This window comes from Rhagoletis pomonella, unplaced genomic scaffold, assembly GCF_013731165.1.
Source record: "Rhagoletis pomonella isolate Grant_MI unplaced genomic scaffold, Rhpom_1.0 Rhpom_scaffold_00001, whole genome shotgun sequence".
Lineage (NCBI taxonomy): Eukaryota > Metazoa > Arthropoda > Insecta > Diptera > Tephritidae > Rhagoletis > Rhagoletis pomonella.
In genome coordinates this window covers 46,364,438-46,382,943 of record NW_023458555.1, presented here as the reverse complement: position 1 = coordinate 46,382,943, position 18,506 = coordinate 46,364,438, and the positions used below count along the sequence as shown (strand labels likewise).

Here is an 18,506-nt window from a genome sequence, read left to right as displayed (position 1 = left end):
CGTTTACGCAACATCGTTGACTAACTGCGCTTTTATGTGTCTCGTGAAGGGCTCTGAGATCATAAAACCGTTAAATTTACCGAGTTTGAACGTCAAATCCGGTTGATTTTGTAAATATAAATTCGCCAAAAACTTTTACAAATGGGGTGGCAGTCATCGACCAGATATAGGTGTGTGTCGTTCTTGTTACGTAGACCCGGCTGTCGTGGGAACGTCGAATTTTGTTCGATTTAACCAATTGCGAAAATTTATCTGAACTCAGTTCACTGAAATCCGGGCACTCAAAAGGTTAATGTTGAGAAAATCTGTCAAAAAGGAGGATGATTTTGACGTTTGTTTTGCCAACGTTTCGCACGTTTTTGTTGAATCGCACGTGTACTGGACCATTTGATTACAAACGGAATAATTTTTGTTTCAATTTTATAGAATACTAAAATGGTCAAAAATAAAAGAAAATCCATGGAAGAGGTAAAATGGGTCAGATTTGATGGCCTAATATTATTGTAAGTTTCAATTTTTCTCTCAAAACGCAGGTAGAAAGTGATGTCGCGGAAGATTCAATGATTGAGAACGGGACCAGCGAAGGAGATAGCGAAGATAGTATGGACGACATCAAAATCCAAGAATATATGGAAAACGATGATGGCTTCTCTGAGCGAGAAGAACTGGATTCATCTGCCAAAGATAAGGAAAAGGCGCAAAAAGAGCCCAAAAGCAAGAGAAAAGTGAAAGAGCCCATGGAAGCAAGCGTCACTACAGTGACCCAAGCAAAGTTGAAGAAAACAAATCCTGACAAAATGAAGCCACCAACGCTTGAAGAGATTAATGAGCTAAAAGAGACGCGTAATCTCTTTCATTCAAATCTTTTTCGTTTGCAAGTTAAAGAAATGTTGGCTGAACTGAAAGTTAAGGACAAATACCATAATTACGTAAATAATTGGTTGGAACATTTTAAGCAGTTTTTGAGTAAACTTCAAACACAGTCTCAGAAAGAGGATATGAATAAGCAAGAGTGGTTAAGAAGTAGTAAAATCAAACTTCCGATTTCGTTGGAAAATTTAGGAGTACAACAACTAACGGTTTTCCAATTTCAATTCGTAAAAGCGAAAGTCTCACCATATCTCATAGGTGCTGCTGCCACGCAAACTTTACTTGGCCCGAAGCTAGTCGCTGATATTTGCCTAGCCATGCCAGAAGATTGCTTTCAAAAGGAGAACTATCTAAATTTAATATATGACCAAAAACGCGCATACTATTTAACTTACATTGCAAATAAACTCCTTAGCAGCGCCGAATTCGGGAATGAGCTAACCATTGACAAGCTAAAATTCAGTTACTATAATAACAATCCTTTAAAACCGGTATTGGAGATTGCACCAACTGTAATAGCCAGAAGCAGTGGCAAAATAAACATCGCAAATAAGCTGCTTTTGCGTCTATTTATTACAGCAGAAGAAAGCTCTTTCAAACTGAGTCGCTTTGTTCCATGGAATAATAATGTGCGTGCTAGAATTTTTGGCGATGACGACGAAGAAACGCTGCCAATGGCGACACCAAATTATAACGCTGGTGTTTTATTCGATCTCACTATGCAACGAAACCAACAATTGTTGCATGGTATTTTCGATGGGAGAAAAAATTTCCAAGAAGGTCTTGTATTGTTGAAAGTTTGGTTGCGTCAACGTGAATTCGATGTAGGATTTAACGGCTTCAGTGCGCATTTGCTAGCAATGTTCGTATCGTACCTTTACAAACAGCGTAAGCTACATGTAAATATGAGCAGCTATCAAGTGGCGCGCACCGTCTGGAACCAACTGGGTAAATAATTGGATAATTCACATATATTACAACTGCAAAAATGTCTTTCAATAGCATACAGTGCATGGGATGAAGATGGCAAGGGTATTTCATTATCTGATAACTCTACTGATCTCGCTAATCAACCCACATTGGAGCAATTCCATACCTACTACGATGTTGTTTTCGTAGATGCTACTGGTTTTTATAATATGGCGGCTAATTTAACGCCAAATCTGTATCGTCGTGTGCGTCTAGAAGCGAAATTAGCGGTGGACATGTTAAACGATATGAAAATAAATAGCTTTCAGATACTATTTATGACAAAATTTCCGCTCTATAGCCAATTCGATAACTTGCTCAAGTAATGTTTACATGGTGATTTGAGAAAAGTTCTTTCTCTTTAATAGTTTCTAATACTTTTACAGAATCAATAAGAGGGATATAGTCGAGCAAATTATTGAGATGCATGTCGCACCTGCAGATAAGTATAATTTTGCTGGTTATACGCACCCATTACTACTAAAGGTCGTAGTTAGGTATGTACTTGTATATTAAAATTCACAATCATCACCATCAATGCTATAAGCTTATTTTAAGTCGGATTCATTCCCAGAGAGAGAGGCATAACAACAATCACATGCAAAAAAGTTTAGAATTAGAACGATGAATCCGCCTTTACAGGAGAATTTTTAACTTAACATAGAAAGTTAACATGGCTGTTCTAAAAATGCCATAAAATCCTGAATTGAATTTTTGAATGGGATTGTATTTGTGAGAAATGTAATAGAATATGTAAAAAGGCTTTAACGAAAAAGTATCATAGAGAGCCTTTGCATTGCTAGTGACAAAGTTCTTCAGGAAAAATGCTGCAATATAATCGATGGATATTTTTTGCTTGTTTTTTTTTTTACTTCAAAATTGTCAAAAGTGGTTAATCCATTTTGACACTCTAATATCCAAAATCAACAACTAAATCGACACCTGAGTGGAAGATAGACCAATCTCAGCAGCCAGTTCGAAAACGCCTTATCTCAGAAAACTTTTCAAGAATGCCCTACTTCAGAATTTGATTGAAGAACGCCCTTTTTCAGCATTTTATTGAAAAGCATCCTATGTCAAAATTTGGTTGAAGAATGCCCTATCTCAGAATTCGGTTCAAAAACGCGCTATCTCAGCTGAAAATGTTTTTGAATCGGCACTGAGACGGCGTTTTTGAACCGAGTACTCTGATAGGGCGTTCTTCAATAAAATTCTCGATATACGGCGTTCCTCAACCAAATTCTGAAATAGGGCGTGATTGAAAATGTTTCTAAGATAGTGCGTTTTTTGAGTACAAAACATAACATTCCAACAGTGTTTCGGGAGCTGGTGGCCTTCGGACGCCTTCAAATAAATATCATTCATCATTCCCACACCGGTTACGTCATCCACAACATTTTCAGAACATAAAAATTCTCAAATTTATTACCGTTAAGCCATATACCTTTATTTCCATGCATACAATTACGAAAAACTTAGTAAGCTAATTACTAAAATAATAATATTTAAGTAATATTTTTGTATTCACAGTCTGCTTCGAAAAGGACTTGGCGAACGTGTGCGTGCTCTGCTACCGATCGAACAGCCAACCGATGCTTGGAGTTGCACAGATAATGCGCCAGATTGCGCACGTTACTGTCATCTTGGCATTGTGCTCAATCCAGAAAAGGCTTTTGAAGTTTTAGACAAAGGTCCGGAGTCTATTGCAGAGAGCGCTAACGAATTTCGTAAGTTCTGGGGTGATAAAGCGCAATTGCGGCGCTTTCAAGATGGCAGTATTACCGAATCAGTTGTGTGGGCTGCAACAACTGACAGTCTATGGAAACGGCGCTTAGTGGTGCGTTCAATTATCGCACATCTCTTGCAACACCATTTTCAATTAGAAAATAAAGATTTTGATTATATCGCGGGCGAATTAGACATTTCTTACCGATTGACGCCTATTTTCAAAACAGAGAAAATGCATGAGAAATTTAAAGTAGAACAAGATGTAGATGCTGAAGATACTTCCCTGAATGTAATTCGAAGTTTTGATGACTTGGCGCGTAAGTTGCATGCTCTAAATGAACTCCCGCTCGAAATCGTCTCAATATCTGGTATATCGCCGGTATTTCGTTACTGTGAGCCTGTACCGATACTGCCACAAGCACGCATGATGGGCGAACAAATGTATGCTATGCAAGTGCAATATGGTGTTATACAATTGGGTAATTGATATTATTACAGCGACATATTACACAAGGCAACAAAAATCGAAAAAATGTGTTGCGGCAAATGCTAAAGCTGTTTCGTGATTAACTTTTCTGTGCTGATAACGAATCCGTGAGTATAAAGTATAAAAAAAACGAGGTCATAGTGTCAAAAAATCGCGTCTTTTGCAATATTTCAGAAACTCTAGCTAAGAACCAAAAGGCGAAGCTAGAAGTCTCGACTACTATCCCTGAAAATATCATCTGTCCACCTTGACTTGATGGTTACTTATAGTCATTTGTTGAACAGCAAAACCTGAGTTTGTGAGAAGTTTAAGCAAAAAAACAAAACTGACTTCAATTCCCTTGAAGTACATCCTTTCCGATGAAAAGAAGAATTATCAAAATCAGTTAACGTGATCCAAAGTTATGTATCCGGTAACATACATAAAAAATATTCTGACAAACTGATAACCTTCTCCTTTTTGTGAAATCGGTTAAAAAGGTAATGGAGCCTTCCACATAGGCTTAAATTGAAGCTTGAATTTTCGGCTACATACAATACATCTCTGAACCTTAACCCTAAGGGCAGTTATAACTATTCATTTAACAGCAAAAAAAAAAAATTTGGCAAAGTTTATTTTTTTTTAATAGCACAGTATTTCAGTATTTTTATATTATTCAATAAATTACTATTAGTGACAATCAGGTCAAGGGGCAAGGATAGTACTTTCAGGGATAGTAGCCGAGAGTTATAGTATTAATTTTAGCCTATCAAATAGTTATTTTTTGCTAGACTTTCTAAAATATTGCAAAAAACGCGATTTTTTTACACTTTGACCTAGTTTTTTTTTTTTTAATCTGGCGTTGATGGAAACTTTATACTTACGGATTCGTAATCAGCACAAAAAAGCCTAGCAAAAACAGCTTTCACATTTACCGCAACAAAGTCACTGTTGCCGTGTGTTATCTAATGAAAATCTTAATTGGCAGGACTTAGTGGCAAATGGCCCAGTGAATTAGGTGCCCTACGTGCGCTCAAAGTAGCCTTTTACATACAAATTGCCAAGTTATTGCGCGAAAAACACAACCTCCGAGCAAAGGTCACCTACGATGGTATTCTGGTTAATAAACAGGGTTATTGCTTCGCTATCGAAATGGCGCACCCCAAAGAAGTCGCGCTACTCAAAAAGGAGAAAAGCGAACGCGGCCTAATACAGTACGTCGACTGTGAGGCGAGCATTGCCTTAGAGAAACGGCATTATGTGCTGCCCAAGGTGACTGGCGCACTGCATGCCTTATATCAAGTACATACTAGTTTTGGAGGCACAGTTATGATCGCCAAACGTTGGCTAGGTTCGCAATTACTAGATAATGGCATATGGCCAGAAGAGTGCACGGAGCTGTTAATTGCCGCACAATATTTAAAAACACCAGCACAACAGATTCCATGCTCTCCGCAAACAGGATTTATAAGATTCCTGCAGCTACTGGCGGGCGCTGATTGGCGAAGCGAGCTCTTTTTATTGAATTTTAATAATACGATGGATGGTATGTAAAATGCAATATTATACACGGTAATATGCAATGTTAATTCTTGTAATTTTTATCAAATAGAAAATGCTGTAGCTGATTTGGAACACCGGTTCAGCATAGAACGTGATACATTCCCGCCTTTATGTATAGCTACTTCTTTCGATCAACAGCATATGGGTAATTTATGGACCTCGCTAAACAAACCTAACGTAAATGTCTTAGCACGTGCGACTTTGTTAGCACGTCACGCAGTGTCTATAATCGAGGGTGCGCTATTGTCCACTAAGGATTTGTTAAAGCCTGGCCGGATTTTTATAGCGTCCAATAGTGGTTACGATTTGGTAATTCAGCTTAAACCGGATATGGTACCCAACTCATGGGCTCATGAATTTGGTACTGCGTTCACAGTGCGCACGAAACCAAATTGGCGTTTACCCTTGGCTGATAGCAATTTTTTGCAGAACGCGGTTGCAAAGTTGCGGGTAAGTTGAATCGTAACCTATAAAGTGTATCTATAAATGAACACCCCTATTCTGCAACTCTTTCGTATTCGGATTTTGCTACGAATCGTAGAAATAGTATGCTGCAATTCGAATCGTATTTTCAAACTTTCGAAATTCGTAACAATGGCATGCCTAAAAACGAATGAGTAAGCTTTTTTGCGTAATTTTGTACGAAAACAATTGTGTGTCGGAGGCGAGATAAAATATGTAAATCGATGTGTGTTTGCAGAAAATAGTAGTGGTGTTCATTTAAACAGATAAATTTGCGTTTCGCATATACGTACATTTTATCCACTGCTTTATATAAAGGAGCAAAAAAGAATCTTTGTTGCCCCTTATCGAGAAACTTGGGTCCGGTTTAATTATTTGTACAATGATATTCGGTTGTTGTGTCCAAACGTATAACCCGAATCCAACAACTTTAATATCACGTGTAATCAAAGGATTAAAATTTTATTTAAAATGAATGTTTCCAATTTCCGAGTACTAGCTTATTAATAAATTCGGTTTGCACTATGCACTTTTTTGCAAATTTCGACGTGGGTTCTGCGCAAAAATACTGTGGATGGCGTAGTCAGAGTGATATTCACAACAAGTGTTGTATACATTTGACATGCGGAAGCCCCCGGCAACACAGAAAGGAGAATTCTACTTAGTAAGGGTTATAATCCCTAAGCGCGGCCGAAGGCAGAAGCAAATGCAACAGGTGGTGGACCTAACAAAGTGCATGTTTTCAATGGCTTGGAAGAAGTTGTTATTGCATTAACTGGATTGAGAATCAGTTCTTCAGGCATAGGAGTAGTTCTGGCTTGTGTCACACTATTTTCAGTAACTTTCGAATCGGTCCACCCATATACCAGTAGGTTAAGCCAACCTGTTTTTCTTCAGTGGTTGTTTTTGTAGCAGTATACAAGTTCCCCATAGGGTTTTTGGGGAGTGTTGCTGGAGTGACAGTCCTTGGCTATATATAAATCTGGGTCGTTCCGGTTACGTAGACCCGACTGTCGTGGGAACGTTTCCTTCAGTGGTATTTGTGCTTTCTTTAGGGTGCTGCTAGGCGAAACCGAAATTATTACTTTAATTCCATCGCCCTGACTATCTGGTTTACTATTTATATTTAACTGACTTCTAATTAATTGTCACTTAAGATCCTTTTCCTAAAATCTTATTTACAGCTACCTTTGCCTAGAATAACGTAGATCAGTATTTTTTATTATTTAAAGATATTTAATTCTTATTCAAATTATTATTTATTTCCATTTACAGGAGGCATATTCAGACTTTGCAGCCTTCTTTTACAATCCACATGGCGGCAAGGAAATAGCGCTCATATGGAAGCCTGACCTAAGCAACGAAAGAGATTTCAAGGTCACTGAAGTTAATGGTTGCGCTCTAAGCAGTAAAAATGCACAAAAAGTTGTTGTTAAAAAGGAAATATTAATCGAAGACTTCAAGTTTATTCTCAAAGATATATATCAGCGCATTGGTACAGTAGATGAAGTGCTCTCTGCCTCACGTAATGCAACGATTCCAAATGTCAATGAGAAAATGCACATAGCAGGCCCGAAGAGTTTTAACAGAAATCTTGGGGAAAATCGTTACTTTTCAAAATCAGATGTGGATGAGGCAATAACTGAAAAAATTATTCCAAATCTAAAGTCGAGCTCGAAAAATGCGAATATAAAAGCTAAGCAGAGAGCATCGAAAAACAAATCTGCGAAAGGTCCGAAGATCGGTGTAGCGAGCCAATCTAAAAAAATTAAGAAAAAAGTGAAGTCACCGCAAGTAGCAATCAAAAAGTAAATTTAAGATGTGACAAGCAGAAAACAATAGACTTTAATTTTAGTTAAAAAGTATGCCAACAATAAAAATAGGAAAGATTTTCTAAATCACAGTTTTAACCGAGTCACTTTAGTTCTTGCAAGTGGTAAGACTTCAAGAGACCCTAGAACAAATCCAAGCGAGTTTTGGTGGCGTCTGTTTTTTCAATCGCAATTAGTAACCGGACTGTGCCATTTTACGTTGTTTCGCTTGTTGGCGCGCGCCCAAGCAGTTTGCCGATCGTGATATGTGTGGAGAATATGAAAACGGCAACAAGTTCTCATCTACGTCCATGGTATTACATGCGCGCGTACAGTACTGACGTCTGGTCTCTGTAGATCGTGGCGCATACGGTGAATGTTCAATTTCCGTTGTCGATGTGGCTGAAGTGTGATGCAATGGGTACTAAAAAGGAGATTAAATTATGTACACACACACAATTTAAAAAATTTTCAAACAAACCATTGAAGTTGGTGTCAGCATATTGTTGCTAGCCTTTGCCCATTCCAATTGCTGTTGCAGGGTTGCTGTAGCTGGTGAAAAATCAGTTAATGGCGCTGGTATAACTGTAATGGTTGGTATTAGTTGTCCTGGTTGGACGTATTGCACCAAATCAGGCATTGCCATTTGTGTGGCTGGTTGCAATTGTTGCTGTTGATTTATTTGTTGCTGCTGTTGTATTGTTGCGGCAACATTGCACGCACGCGCTATCAGTTCGGACAGCATACCCATGTTTAGCTGATTACAGGTCGCAGTCGGCTGCCGTATATTCGCCAAAAAAGTATCGCGTGCGCCATTATTGGGGTCCGCAGTATCCATTCGTACTAATTCTCCTAAGGATAAATAATTGAGTGATAAACAGGAAACCACATTTTAGCATGGACCGTAATGGCTGTGATCTTTAATTAAAATTTAATCTTAAAACTGAATTTCTGTTTTACCGATGAAATTTTTTCGATACATTTTCGATCGTTATTACAACGCTTTTATCAACTTACAATGTTGTATGTCCAGACACCATTTATATCAAAGGTATTATGGCAAAGTTTCTATACTACCTAGTCTCGACATCAACCTCGTCGGTAGGTATCATATCAAATACTTAGAATTAGACTCTAGAGGTAGATGTCGCCTAGCCAGAAGAAGTTAAATATTGCGCCTAAAAATATGCACTACATGCGCTACAGCGGGAATGGACGACACGCCATTTCTTTACCTGAAATTAATTGGTGCTCGTCAGTGATGCCAGACACTCTGTTAAATTACCCACGAAAATCGGGGAAAATCCCTTAATTACCAAAATTCCAAATGAATTCAAAACATATATTTCAGTAGTAAAAAAGTTGCATTCATATATTTACCTTAACATACATATCGTCATCTAAGGGTGAAATGGGTCCAAGTCCATTTTTTGAAATTGTTCAGGAAAAACGAAAAATCGATGTTATTTCGTATTACCTGCCATTCTGCATCAAAAATTTTGAAACAAACTGGACTTAACACCTTTTCACCTTTAGGTAGCGAAATTCAAAGGTCGGTTGAATACTTACTGGCAATTCTTAAAACTATAACTGTGACAAATTTTTTACATTGCGTTAGCTAATATGATTTTTGGTGACTTTAAAGTTGAAGCACTTTTTTTGATTCAAAAGCAACCGTTCGCAGTAGATAATTTCAGGAGTTAAAAGCCCTTCTGAAAGGCCTTCCTGAGAGTCAAGAGGCCTTCCACTCTACATTCCCTTCTCCTTTCTTTTTTGTATGTAGTGGCACAAATTGAAGGGCTTCTTCTTTCGCTACCCATGCAAGGCCTTCCAGCAGGGCTTTTATAGGACATACTCCAGAAGGGCTTTTGGGGGAGTTCTTTTAAAGTTGCTTCTTTAATTTATAAAAATCATACACCTTTGAAGTATTTTTGCTTGCGGTTTATATCAAACATGTGTTATTGCAACTTGAAATTCATTTGTAATGCTAAATGATATAAATTTATGCATTCGCGTTAAATATAAATGGATAAGCCCTTCTAGAAGGCATGCAAGGAAGCACATTTTTTCAGCCCTTCTTGGGTAGGCCTCTTAGAATGGCTTTACTTAAGAAGGCCTACCTAAATTTTCTCTGGGTTATTTTATATACATATGTACATGTACAAATAACTTCATAGGATAATTTATTGCGCTTTTTAGATACATTAACCACCATTTACAATTGAAAAAAATAGGTTATCGTGATAACCTTTCAAAATTGTCCTAACAATTTTTAATACTTATACAGAATTTTACTCCACATCACATCTTCCGAACGATTAATGACGTAAGCGTATCGAATGTTCTTGAATTTTGATTAATTATGCTTCGATAATTGTGTTAAATGAGAATTCTTTTTTATTTGAAATGTCACTTTTTTCCCCTTTAATGATTTTTGTTGCAAAATATCCCTCAAATAGGGAAATTACCCACAATCTGGCATCATTGGTGCTCGTATGTACTATGTTTGTATGTATGTACACTAGGGTGGTTCAAAATAAGTAAAGTCGGAATTTTAATGCTCTCACCCCCTATTTTTTTATTTTGAAATCAAAAAATATTTAGAGCTCGCTCCAAGCGCTCCAACTTTTCCATGTATTTTGTATGGGGAAAAACAACTTTTCATGGAAATGGTATGGAACTCTTGAAAATCAATATTTTTCGATCGGAAAGTCTTCTGAAGAGACTTCCAATAACAATATCCAATTATTTATTTAACCATTTTTTAATAATGAAGATTTATTATTTATTCCCCCTTTGCATTTTCTGGCATTATCAAGGGGTTTTGGCAGTCCTATAAAATATAGTTACTAAGAAAAAATTGTTAAAAAACAATTGGGTTTTATTATTGGGTATCTGTTGAAGAGAATCAGAGTCTTCCGATCGAAAAATATTGATTTTTGAGAATTCCATACCATTTCCACGAAAAGTTATTTCTTCCCCATACAAAATACATGGAAAACTTTAAGCGCTTTGAGCGACCTCTAAATACTTTTTGATTTCAAAACAAAAAATAGGGGTACACTTTTTCTCGATATAGAAATATCCTAGGGGATGAGAGCATAAAAATTCCGACTTTACTTTTTTTACATGCATTTTTGGACCACCCTAATGTACATACATATCGTCAATACACACGAATAAAGGCGCGCTACTTTTTAGTGAATTTTGCGAAAAAAAGATGCTTATGAAAAACCTCGGCGAAGTATGTTAAGAGTCTTTGACGCTGAAGTTTTTTATGCGTCTTTTTTCGCCGTCAACTTTTGAGCTCGCGCCTTTATTCGTGTCTAGCGACGATATAACGTCGCCTGGGTAAAAGATTGTCGTAAGCGCCATTTTGACGATTTTTGCTCTAGATGCAGTTATATATTTTGAAATAAGGTCTTTCGATTGGTGTTATCAGTTTTTAGATATCTCCTTTAGTTTCCTAGATATCAATTTTTTTTCGATAATTTAGTAAAAATTTAGTTAGTGATGCAGTCTATCTTAAAAATGGCGTTCTCAATTTTTGGATATATCTTTCCAAGATATTGAGTAAAAAGTGTCGTTAATTTGGTAGAAATTTTGATCCCATTTTGTCGTATTTCATACAAAGTAGCTGTCAAATTGTGGACAAATGACGCTTACGATAAAATTTTACTAAACAAAGTCCTTCATAAACTCAAAACTAATTAACAATAAACATTAAAAATTACCATAATTTAAGAATCTTGTGAACTAGTAACATTTTCAGAGACTTTGGAGAAAATCTATCTTCGCGATTTTGAGAAATTGCATTCCAAACTTCAATCCCGATTTCCCAAAACCTGCCGAAATTAACATACGACAAATCTTTTACCCAGGCGACGATATGCATGTGCGTATAATGAAAGAGAATATAAATAATAAAGTCTGATAAGGTACCTTATTTACTTATGTATCAGAATTTCGTTGAATTATTGATGTGTATGCATTTCTTTGGTTTCGGTAGTGGTAACATTTGCGAAGATGTAACGCACAGCCCAGAAAACAATTACGAAGGGCTAAAAAGAGACGAACACATGGTGTTTGTCTCAGTGGGTGAATTTGGTGGAGTGACTTGGGAACCACTTGGGGTACGGGGTGCCCAGTTAGTATTCAGTTTGGGGATCAGTTGGTATTCAGTCTGAGACCAACCAGTCAGGGACCAGTTGGGCATCAGTGTGGGGCTAGGCCGAAACTAGTTACTTTCGTACCATTTTGGGCCTAATTGGCTGATTTGAGCTCCAGTGGCCGTTTTGAGGCGTTTGAAAGCCTTTTAACTTAATTTTGGACGCTGGGAGTGCCGCATCTATATATACATATATAATACGCGAAGGCATTTTTTGTGCAGCATAAAAGATCTGCAGCGTTCGTTCGATTCTCAAAAATGGGGTGTCAAATTAAAGCGCTTGGTCTGTAGATGTGCAAACTGGTTTTATTTTTTTGAAAGGAGTTGCCACCTGTTAAATAATTAAACTCAAGTTATTTGCTAATAAATGCCCTCAGATCCGCACCGTCCGTTCGATTTTCAACCAAATCCAAGGGCCAAATTAAAGGGCTTAGGGTGTTGATGTTCAAGAAGGTTTTACTTTTTCGAAAAAGGTTGCCACCTGTTAATAATTTAAGCTCAAATTAATTAAAAAGTTAAATCAATAATTGAATATGGGTATCAATCGAAATGGTTTTGAAAAGGTTTTATAACTTAGCTACGTATAGGAGGGTTGCCACATGTTAGAAAAAAATTTAATTCAATTTTAATTAAAGGAATTTGGTAAGTGAATAAGGTATCGCTATATGGGTGTCATACAAAAGAGGTTTAAGAAGATAGTAGTTTGAAAATATTTTGAATAGGGTTGCCACCTATTTTAGAAGTTTAATTGAACTACTTTATACCCAAGTTATATAAAATATTAATGATGGATTCAAATGAAAGAGCTTCAAGAAATACTTGGTTTGACAATTTAGAAGTAAAATTATCTAATAAGTTAAATGAATTAAATGAGTTAAAGTCCTTTATTTCACAACTATATTTAGGAGTGTTGCCACGTTTTTAAAAAATAAATTTCCGCTTAACTCATCAGTTACTTAAATATTTATAACAATGTCAGACGACAAATATTTAAGGAAATTTTAGTTCGAAAATAATTGTTAAGAGGGTTGCCGCCTGTTTTGATAGTGTTGTTTCGTTTAATTATACATAAGTTACATGAAATTTGTCGGCCGCTGTGGTGTAGTGGTAAGCAGTGCGCGCTTCCACTCCGAATCACCTGGGTTCAAACCCTGGTGAAAGCAACATCGCAAAAAAAAATTAAAAAAAAGGTTTTTCCTTAACAGCGGTCGTCCCTCGACAGGCAATGGCAAACCTACGAGAGTATTTCTGCCATGAAAAACTGCTTCTCACAAAAATACAATCGCTATTTGGAGTCGGCGTAAAACTGTAGGTCCCTCCGCTTTGTGTGACAACATCAAGGCGCACGTCACAAATCGCAGGAGAAGCTCGGCCAAACACTAACATATGTGTAAGCGCCAATCTATTATTATTATTATTACATGAAATTTTAAAATATGGTTATCAAAAGAACGAGTGTTAGGAAATCTTTGAATTGTACATTTGATTGCTTTTTTTGTTTTGTTAAAAAAATATAAGCTCAAATTATTTAATAAGTTAAATGGATTTTGACAATTGATGGGTATCAATCGGAATGGGTTTGAAAATAATTTATTTCTAAACTGTATTTAGGAGAGTTGCCATGCTTAAAAAAATTAAATTCAACTTAATTCATCACTTAATTGAAATATGTATAACAATGGCAGGCGAAAGATTTTAGTCGCGAATTTGTTTTATTTATACGAAGATACATAAATAAAATTTCGAAATATTAGTGCCAAACGAAAGAGTTTTAAGAAAACTATAGGCTGATAATATTTTTAATTAGAGTTGCCATCTTTTGTATTAAGGTCATCACATCTGCACCGTTATTTCGAGTTTCCAAAATGAGAAGTCAAATTAAAGAACTGGGATTCTACATATGTAGATGTGCACAGGTTTTATTTTTTGAAGTTGGAGGGAGATATTTGAAATTTGATGAAATGAAAACCGACACCATGCGAGACCTTTCATCACTGAGAAATGGTTTAGATTAATCATTAGGAAAATTTTTAGAGGTTTTTGAATAGGGTTTCACCTGTTTAAAAAATTTAATTAAATGTTGGCGTTTTGACGCCATGCGGGTTCACTAGTAAATTGATATTATTTAGCATTACAAATGAATTTCAATTAACATGTAAAATTGCAATAACACATATTTGATGTAAACCGTAATCCAGAGGTGTTAAAGAATGCAGTTTTCGTGACTTAAAATCGTTGCAGTCACATTCACTGACTATCACTTTTTAACTGCAGGCAATCAATCACATGTTTGACTAAAGACTGCAAAGTTGAAGTCATTAGTCTTTTCTGTTATTCATGACTAATTAGTCATTTTTGCAGACTGAGGTGAATAATGAAAATCTAAAGCAATCCTTTCGTACACTTCTTCATAGAATTATAATACTAATTTGTTTAGAAAATAAATGAGTACTTAATTAAAACTCCAGTAGTATATAAAATATTTAGAAAATGTCAATGAATTCCAATAACTTTCTATGAAATAAATTTGTATTTATTATATCGCACACCGTCTTCAAAAGAGTCACAACTTAAAATAATACCTTCGTCAGAAAATGCGAGACACTATTTCGTAGCACATGCTAATCATATGGGCAAGGGCGACTTTACCTTAGGTTTCTTTAACAAATTATAACAAAAATTTGCTCCAGCTTTTGCTGAAAGGTAAATAAGAGCTCTGTGTACACTTCAAGTGCATAATCTCAAAAATGCCAAATTTTGAGTTGTGACTCTTTTGAAGACGGTGTGCGATATGTACATAATCTGTACATATTATGTAAATGAAAAAATAACAAAGTGGAAATCTCGCCTTCTTAATAGTATTTAGAATGTTTTTCACTTAAAATATTACGCTTACGTCTTCCGCTTTTACATAAGGTAAAAGTTGGATCCACCACGGAAACATCGAGGAAAAAATCATTTATTATGAAAGACATTTTTCACATACTTAAGTATTTTTTTTTTTGTAAATGAAGAGCGGTTTAAATGCTAACTAGTCAGTTCCGTTTGGATATTTTATTGAAAATCAAAAAATTTTAACATAAGTCAATTCAAGACATACCAGGGCCGGATCGTGAGCTCGGTTTTAGGGGGGAAATAAAAATCAAAAATTTTGTACGCCCAAATGTGATACGGCATTTTATTTTATTATATTATATATTGTTTATGAATGAAATATATTTTTACAAATCATATGTTTCGAGTCATATCTTTTTGAGAAAAATACACCGTAGTAATTTTAAAAGTTCAAAATTACATTTCTCGACTGAAAAATAAGATATTCCAGCTAGCTCAACGGCACACAGTGGCAATATTTTCATATGAAGCAAAATGGCTTTGAAAGCTAATTTAATTGCCTTTCAAGGAAAAATATTGCCATTGAGCCACAGTCACTCCTTGACCTTAAAAAATTTGGTCAAAATGAGTGTTCTTTGAAAAAAAACTATACTAACATTATAGACTTTGAGAGAAGAAACACGATTCCTCTGTTTAAAATACGAAAAAAAATTCAACCCCTCAATTTGAAAAATGCACTATATATTGAGTTTTTTTTATTTGCATACAGCTGTGCATCCTTCACACAACTTTTATCACTCGAACAAAAGTCAGTTTGAGTGCTAGTGAAGACCTTTAATTTAAGCCAGGGTAGAAGTCTCTAGGCCCTTTCGAAATTTCATTCGACATTTTACGTAATTTTTTTTTTCTAATTTCGGAGTAAAAATTACTACAGCCGTTTCGAAGTTTGGTTTAAATTGTTAGAACTTGGCTCTCAGAGGGCCTAGAGGCCCTACCTTGGCTCAAATTAAAGGTCTTGAATTGCAGTTATTGTTCGGGGGATATAAAATTGAGTGAAGGATGAACAGCTGCATGCAAATAAAAAAAATGCAATAAATAATGCATTTTTTAAATTAAGGAGTTCAAATTTTTCTTCGAATTTTGAACAGTGGAATCGTGTTGCTCATCTCAAAATCTCTAATACTAGTATAATAAAAAATACATACATTTTTTGTTTTGGAATAAATCCCGTGTATTTTGCTTTTTTTTCGAAGAACACTACTCTTGACCAATTTTTTTAAGGTCAAGGGGTAATTGTGGCTCAGTGGCCACAATTGAAAGGGATTTACTTTATCTTTCAAAACCACTTTGTTTCGTATCAAAATGCTGCTTCTGTCGAAAGTAAGCTCTGGTCAACGATGAGGCCACTGACCAATCCGACGAAGCACGATGACAGGGTCGAAATTTCTTTCGGCGAACATGCCTCGTCTGGACCGGAGCGATGCGCGAGCTATTTTAGCCGACAGTTCATACTGCATCCTCCGGCGGACAAAGCCAAACGTCGAGTGACCAGAAGGCTGCACAAACTGCCAACGTTCACGTGGCCATTGAGAAGGCGAAAGCCTCCAAAGCCATGGGTCCCGACGGAATATGCATGTTGATGCTGAAAAATTTGGGTCCTGCGGGAGTGGCGTACCTAACGAAGGTCCTCAGCTTGCCAATGGCCACTCTCATCATCCCAGACATCTGCAAGGTGGGGAGAGTGGTCCGACTGCTCAAACAGGGGAAACCAGCCAACAAAGGAGAATCTTATCGACCGATAACACTCCTTTCCCCGGTAACGAAGACACTAGAGGCACTTAACGCCATAAACACTGAGATAACACGTGGCCTTACCCGCAACCGTCTCTGTGAGAGAACTATTCTTGTAGCGTTGGACCTGTCAAAAGCGTTTGACACCGTCAGCCACTCCACGCTCCTTGAAGATATAGAGGCCTCCTCTCTCCCATAGACGCTCAAACGGTGTTCGGTGTTATCTGAGTGGTCGACACTCGTCGGTAATGTTTAGAGACAAATCGAGCGAACTCAGAAAAATAAAACAGGGGGTTCCATAGGGTGGTGTCCTTTCCCCACTACTGTTTAACTCTTACATTTCAAAGCTCCCTCAACCACCAGAGGGAGTCTCGGTTGTCTCTTACGCCGACGATTGCTTGATCATGGCGGCTGGGAACGGAATTGATGACTTGTGTTCGAAAGTAAACGGGTATCTCTCCGAGCTTTCTCGCTTCTTCACTGCAGGAGCCTAACCCTCACCCCTACAAAATCATCTGCGACCTTGTTCACCAGTTGGACGAAGGAGGTCAGGCCACCGCTGGGAATTCTCGCCGATGATACACCAATTCCGACGGTGAATAACCCCAAAATACTCGGAGTAACCTTTGACAGTCTGCTCTTCTCTGCGCACGCAACCGCTATTGTCAACAAAGTACAAAGACGCAACAAGGTCCTGAAGTCGCTAGTCGGCAGTACTTGGAGCAAAGACAAAGAAACGTTGCTGGCAACATACAAGGCAATAGGCCGGCTGGTTTTAAATTACGCAGCACCAGTGTGGTCGCCGGGGACTAGTAGGACGCAGTGGATAAAGCTGCAGACGACGCAGAACACCGCACTACGGACAGCGACTGGATGCCTTCTGATGTCGCCAGAACACCGACGATGCGAAAATCCTCCCGGTAAAAGAGCATAACACAATGCTCTGCAAGCAGTTTTTGGTTGGAAGCCACCGACGTGGCCACCCAAATAGACAACTGCTTGCAGAAGAGCTCTCACCCACGTCAGGAGGCATCTCTACGAACTGGCGGACGAAGTCCAGAGGTTCATCAAACAACCTCTGGACCCGTCAGCTTATCGACAGGCCTTGAGCGGCATTCACCATTCTTTGCTCACTCAATTGAGAATCTGTCAGACCCTTATAAATATCAAGTTCAACAATTTTATTGGGACATAAAAATAGTATAATCGATATTTTCAAAATGCGTTTTTATTTTTCTATACATGCTGATATGCCGATTTTCGTCTGTTTACGGATTCCATTTGCCGAGACTTTGACGCTGATTTTCTGAAATTTTTCGTTGAATAAGCTTTTCTTCTGCACTTTACATATGATTTTTTTATAGTTCGAAAAAAAATAACGAGTTTTTTATTGCATTTGGCAGCATTTAAACCCCGATACTGCCTGAAGGCTAGCAAATAGTACCTCGTTCCTCTGCACACTCAGCTACTTCCGAATACGTATTCGCATGTTAAATGTTCTCAAATATTTCAAAACGGATACGAAATATTGTACGTTAATTTCGAATTAATAATGGGTTCATCCGGAATCCGGATTTACGATGCCGACATTCTCCGTGGCATTCTCCCCCATGCAATTTTGGTTGCGAAAATGTGATATATAATATGCAACGCCATTTCAACCTAAGACGCTCTGGATTTACATTCCTGCTCCAAAAAAGAAAATGTTTTGATACATATGTTGACTCTCTACTGAGCAGTCTAAAAGCATAAACAGGCGGCAGCGTTGATCCGGATCAATTAAGTCCGAGTTAATCCGGATCAACTGCAGTTAATTCCCGAGTTGATCCGGATCAACGCTGCC

The 18,506-nt window shown here is 37.3% G+C and overlaps 2 protein-coding genes across 2 annotated transcripts in view; one reads left to right on the top strand and one right to left on the bottom strand.

The window, feature by feature from the left end:
• Positions 1 to 302: 302 nt before the first annotated feature.
• On the top strand, positions 303 to 7,961 carry LOC118744997 (nucleolar protein 6). The gene is made up of 8 exons (XM_036478482.1): positions 303 to 468; positions 534 to 1,818; positions 1,873 to 2,161; positions 2,226 to 2,336; positions 3,370 to 4,046; positions 5,022 to 5,579; positions 5,646 to 6,046; positions 7,334 to 7,961. Exons 1-8 carry the CDS (start codon positions 436 to 438, stop codon positions 7,868 to 7,870), a joined length of 3,891 nt encoding a protein of 1,296 aa, XP_036334375.1. The 5' UTR covers positions 303 to 435; the 3' UTR covers positions 7,871 to 7,961.
• Positions 7,962 to 8,048: 87 nt separating this feature from the next.
• LOC118745009 overlaps positions 8,049 to 18,506 on the bottom strand; it is a 13,490-nt gene continuing 3,032 nt past the window's right edge. Inside the window, exons 3-4 of the mRNA XM_036478510.1 lie at positions 8,351 to 8,721; positions 8,049 to 8,293 (exon numbers count right to left, since the gene is read on the bottom strand). Of these exons, the coding sequence (XP_036334403.1) occupies positions 8,063 to 8,293; positions 8,351 to 8,721 (602 nt within the window). The 3' untranslated portion in view covers positions 8,049 to 8,062. The remainder of the gene's footprint in view (positions 8,294 to 8,350; positions 8,722 to 18,506) is intronic.

Coding starts and splice junctions, on each gene's coding strand:
- LOC118744997 (XM_036478482.1), top strand. CDS start 436: ATGGTCAAAAATAAAAGAAAATCCATGGAAGAG. Junction 469..533: donor AAAGAAAATCCATGGAAGAG/GTAAAATGGGTC, acceptor CTCAAAACGCAG/GTAGAAAGTGATGTCGCGGA. Junction 6,047..7,333: donor ACGCGGTTGCAAAGTTGCGG/GTAAGTTGAATC, acceptor TTCCATTTACAG/GAGGCATATTCAGACTTTGC.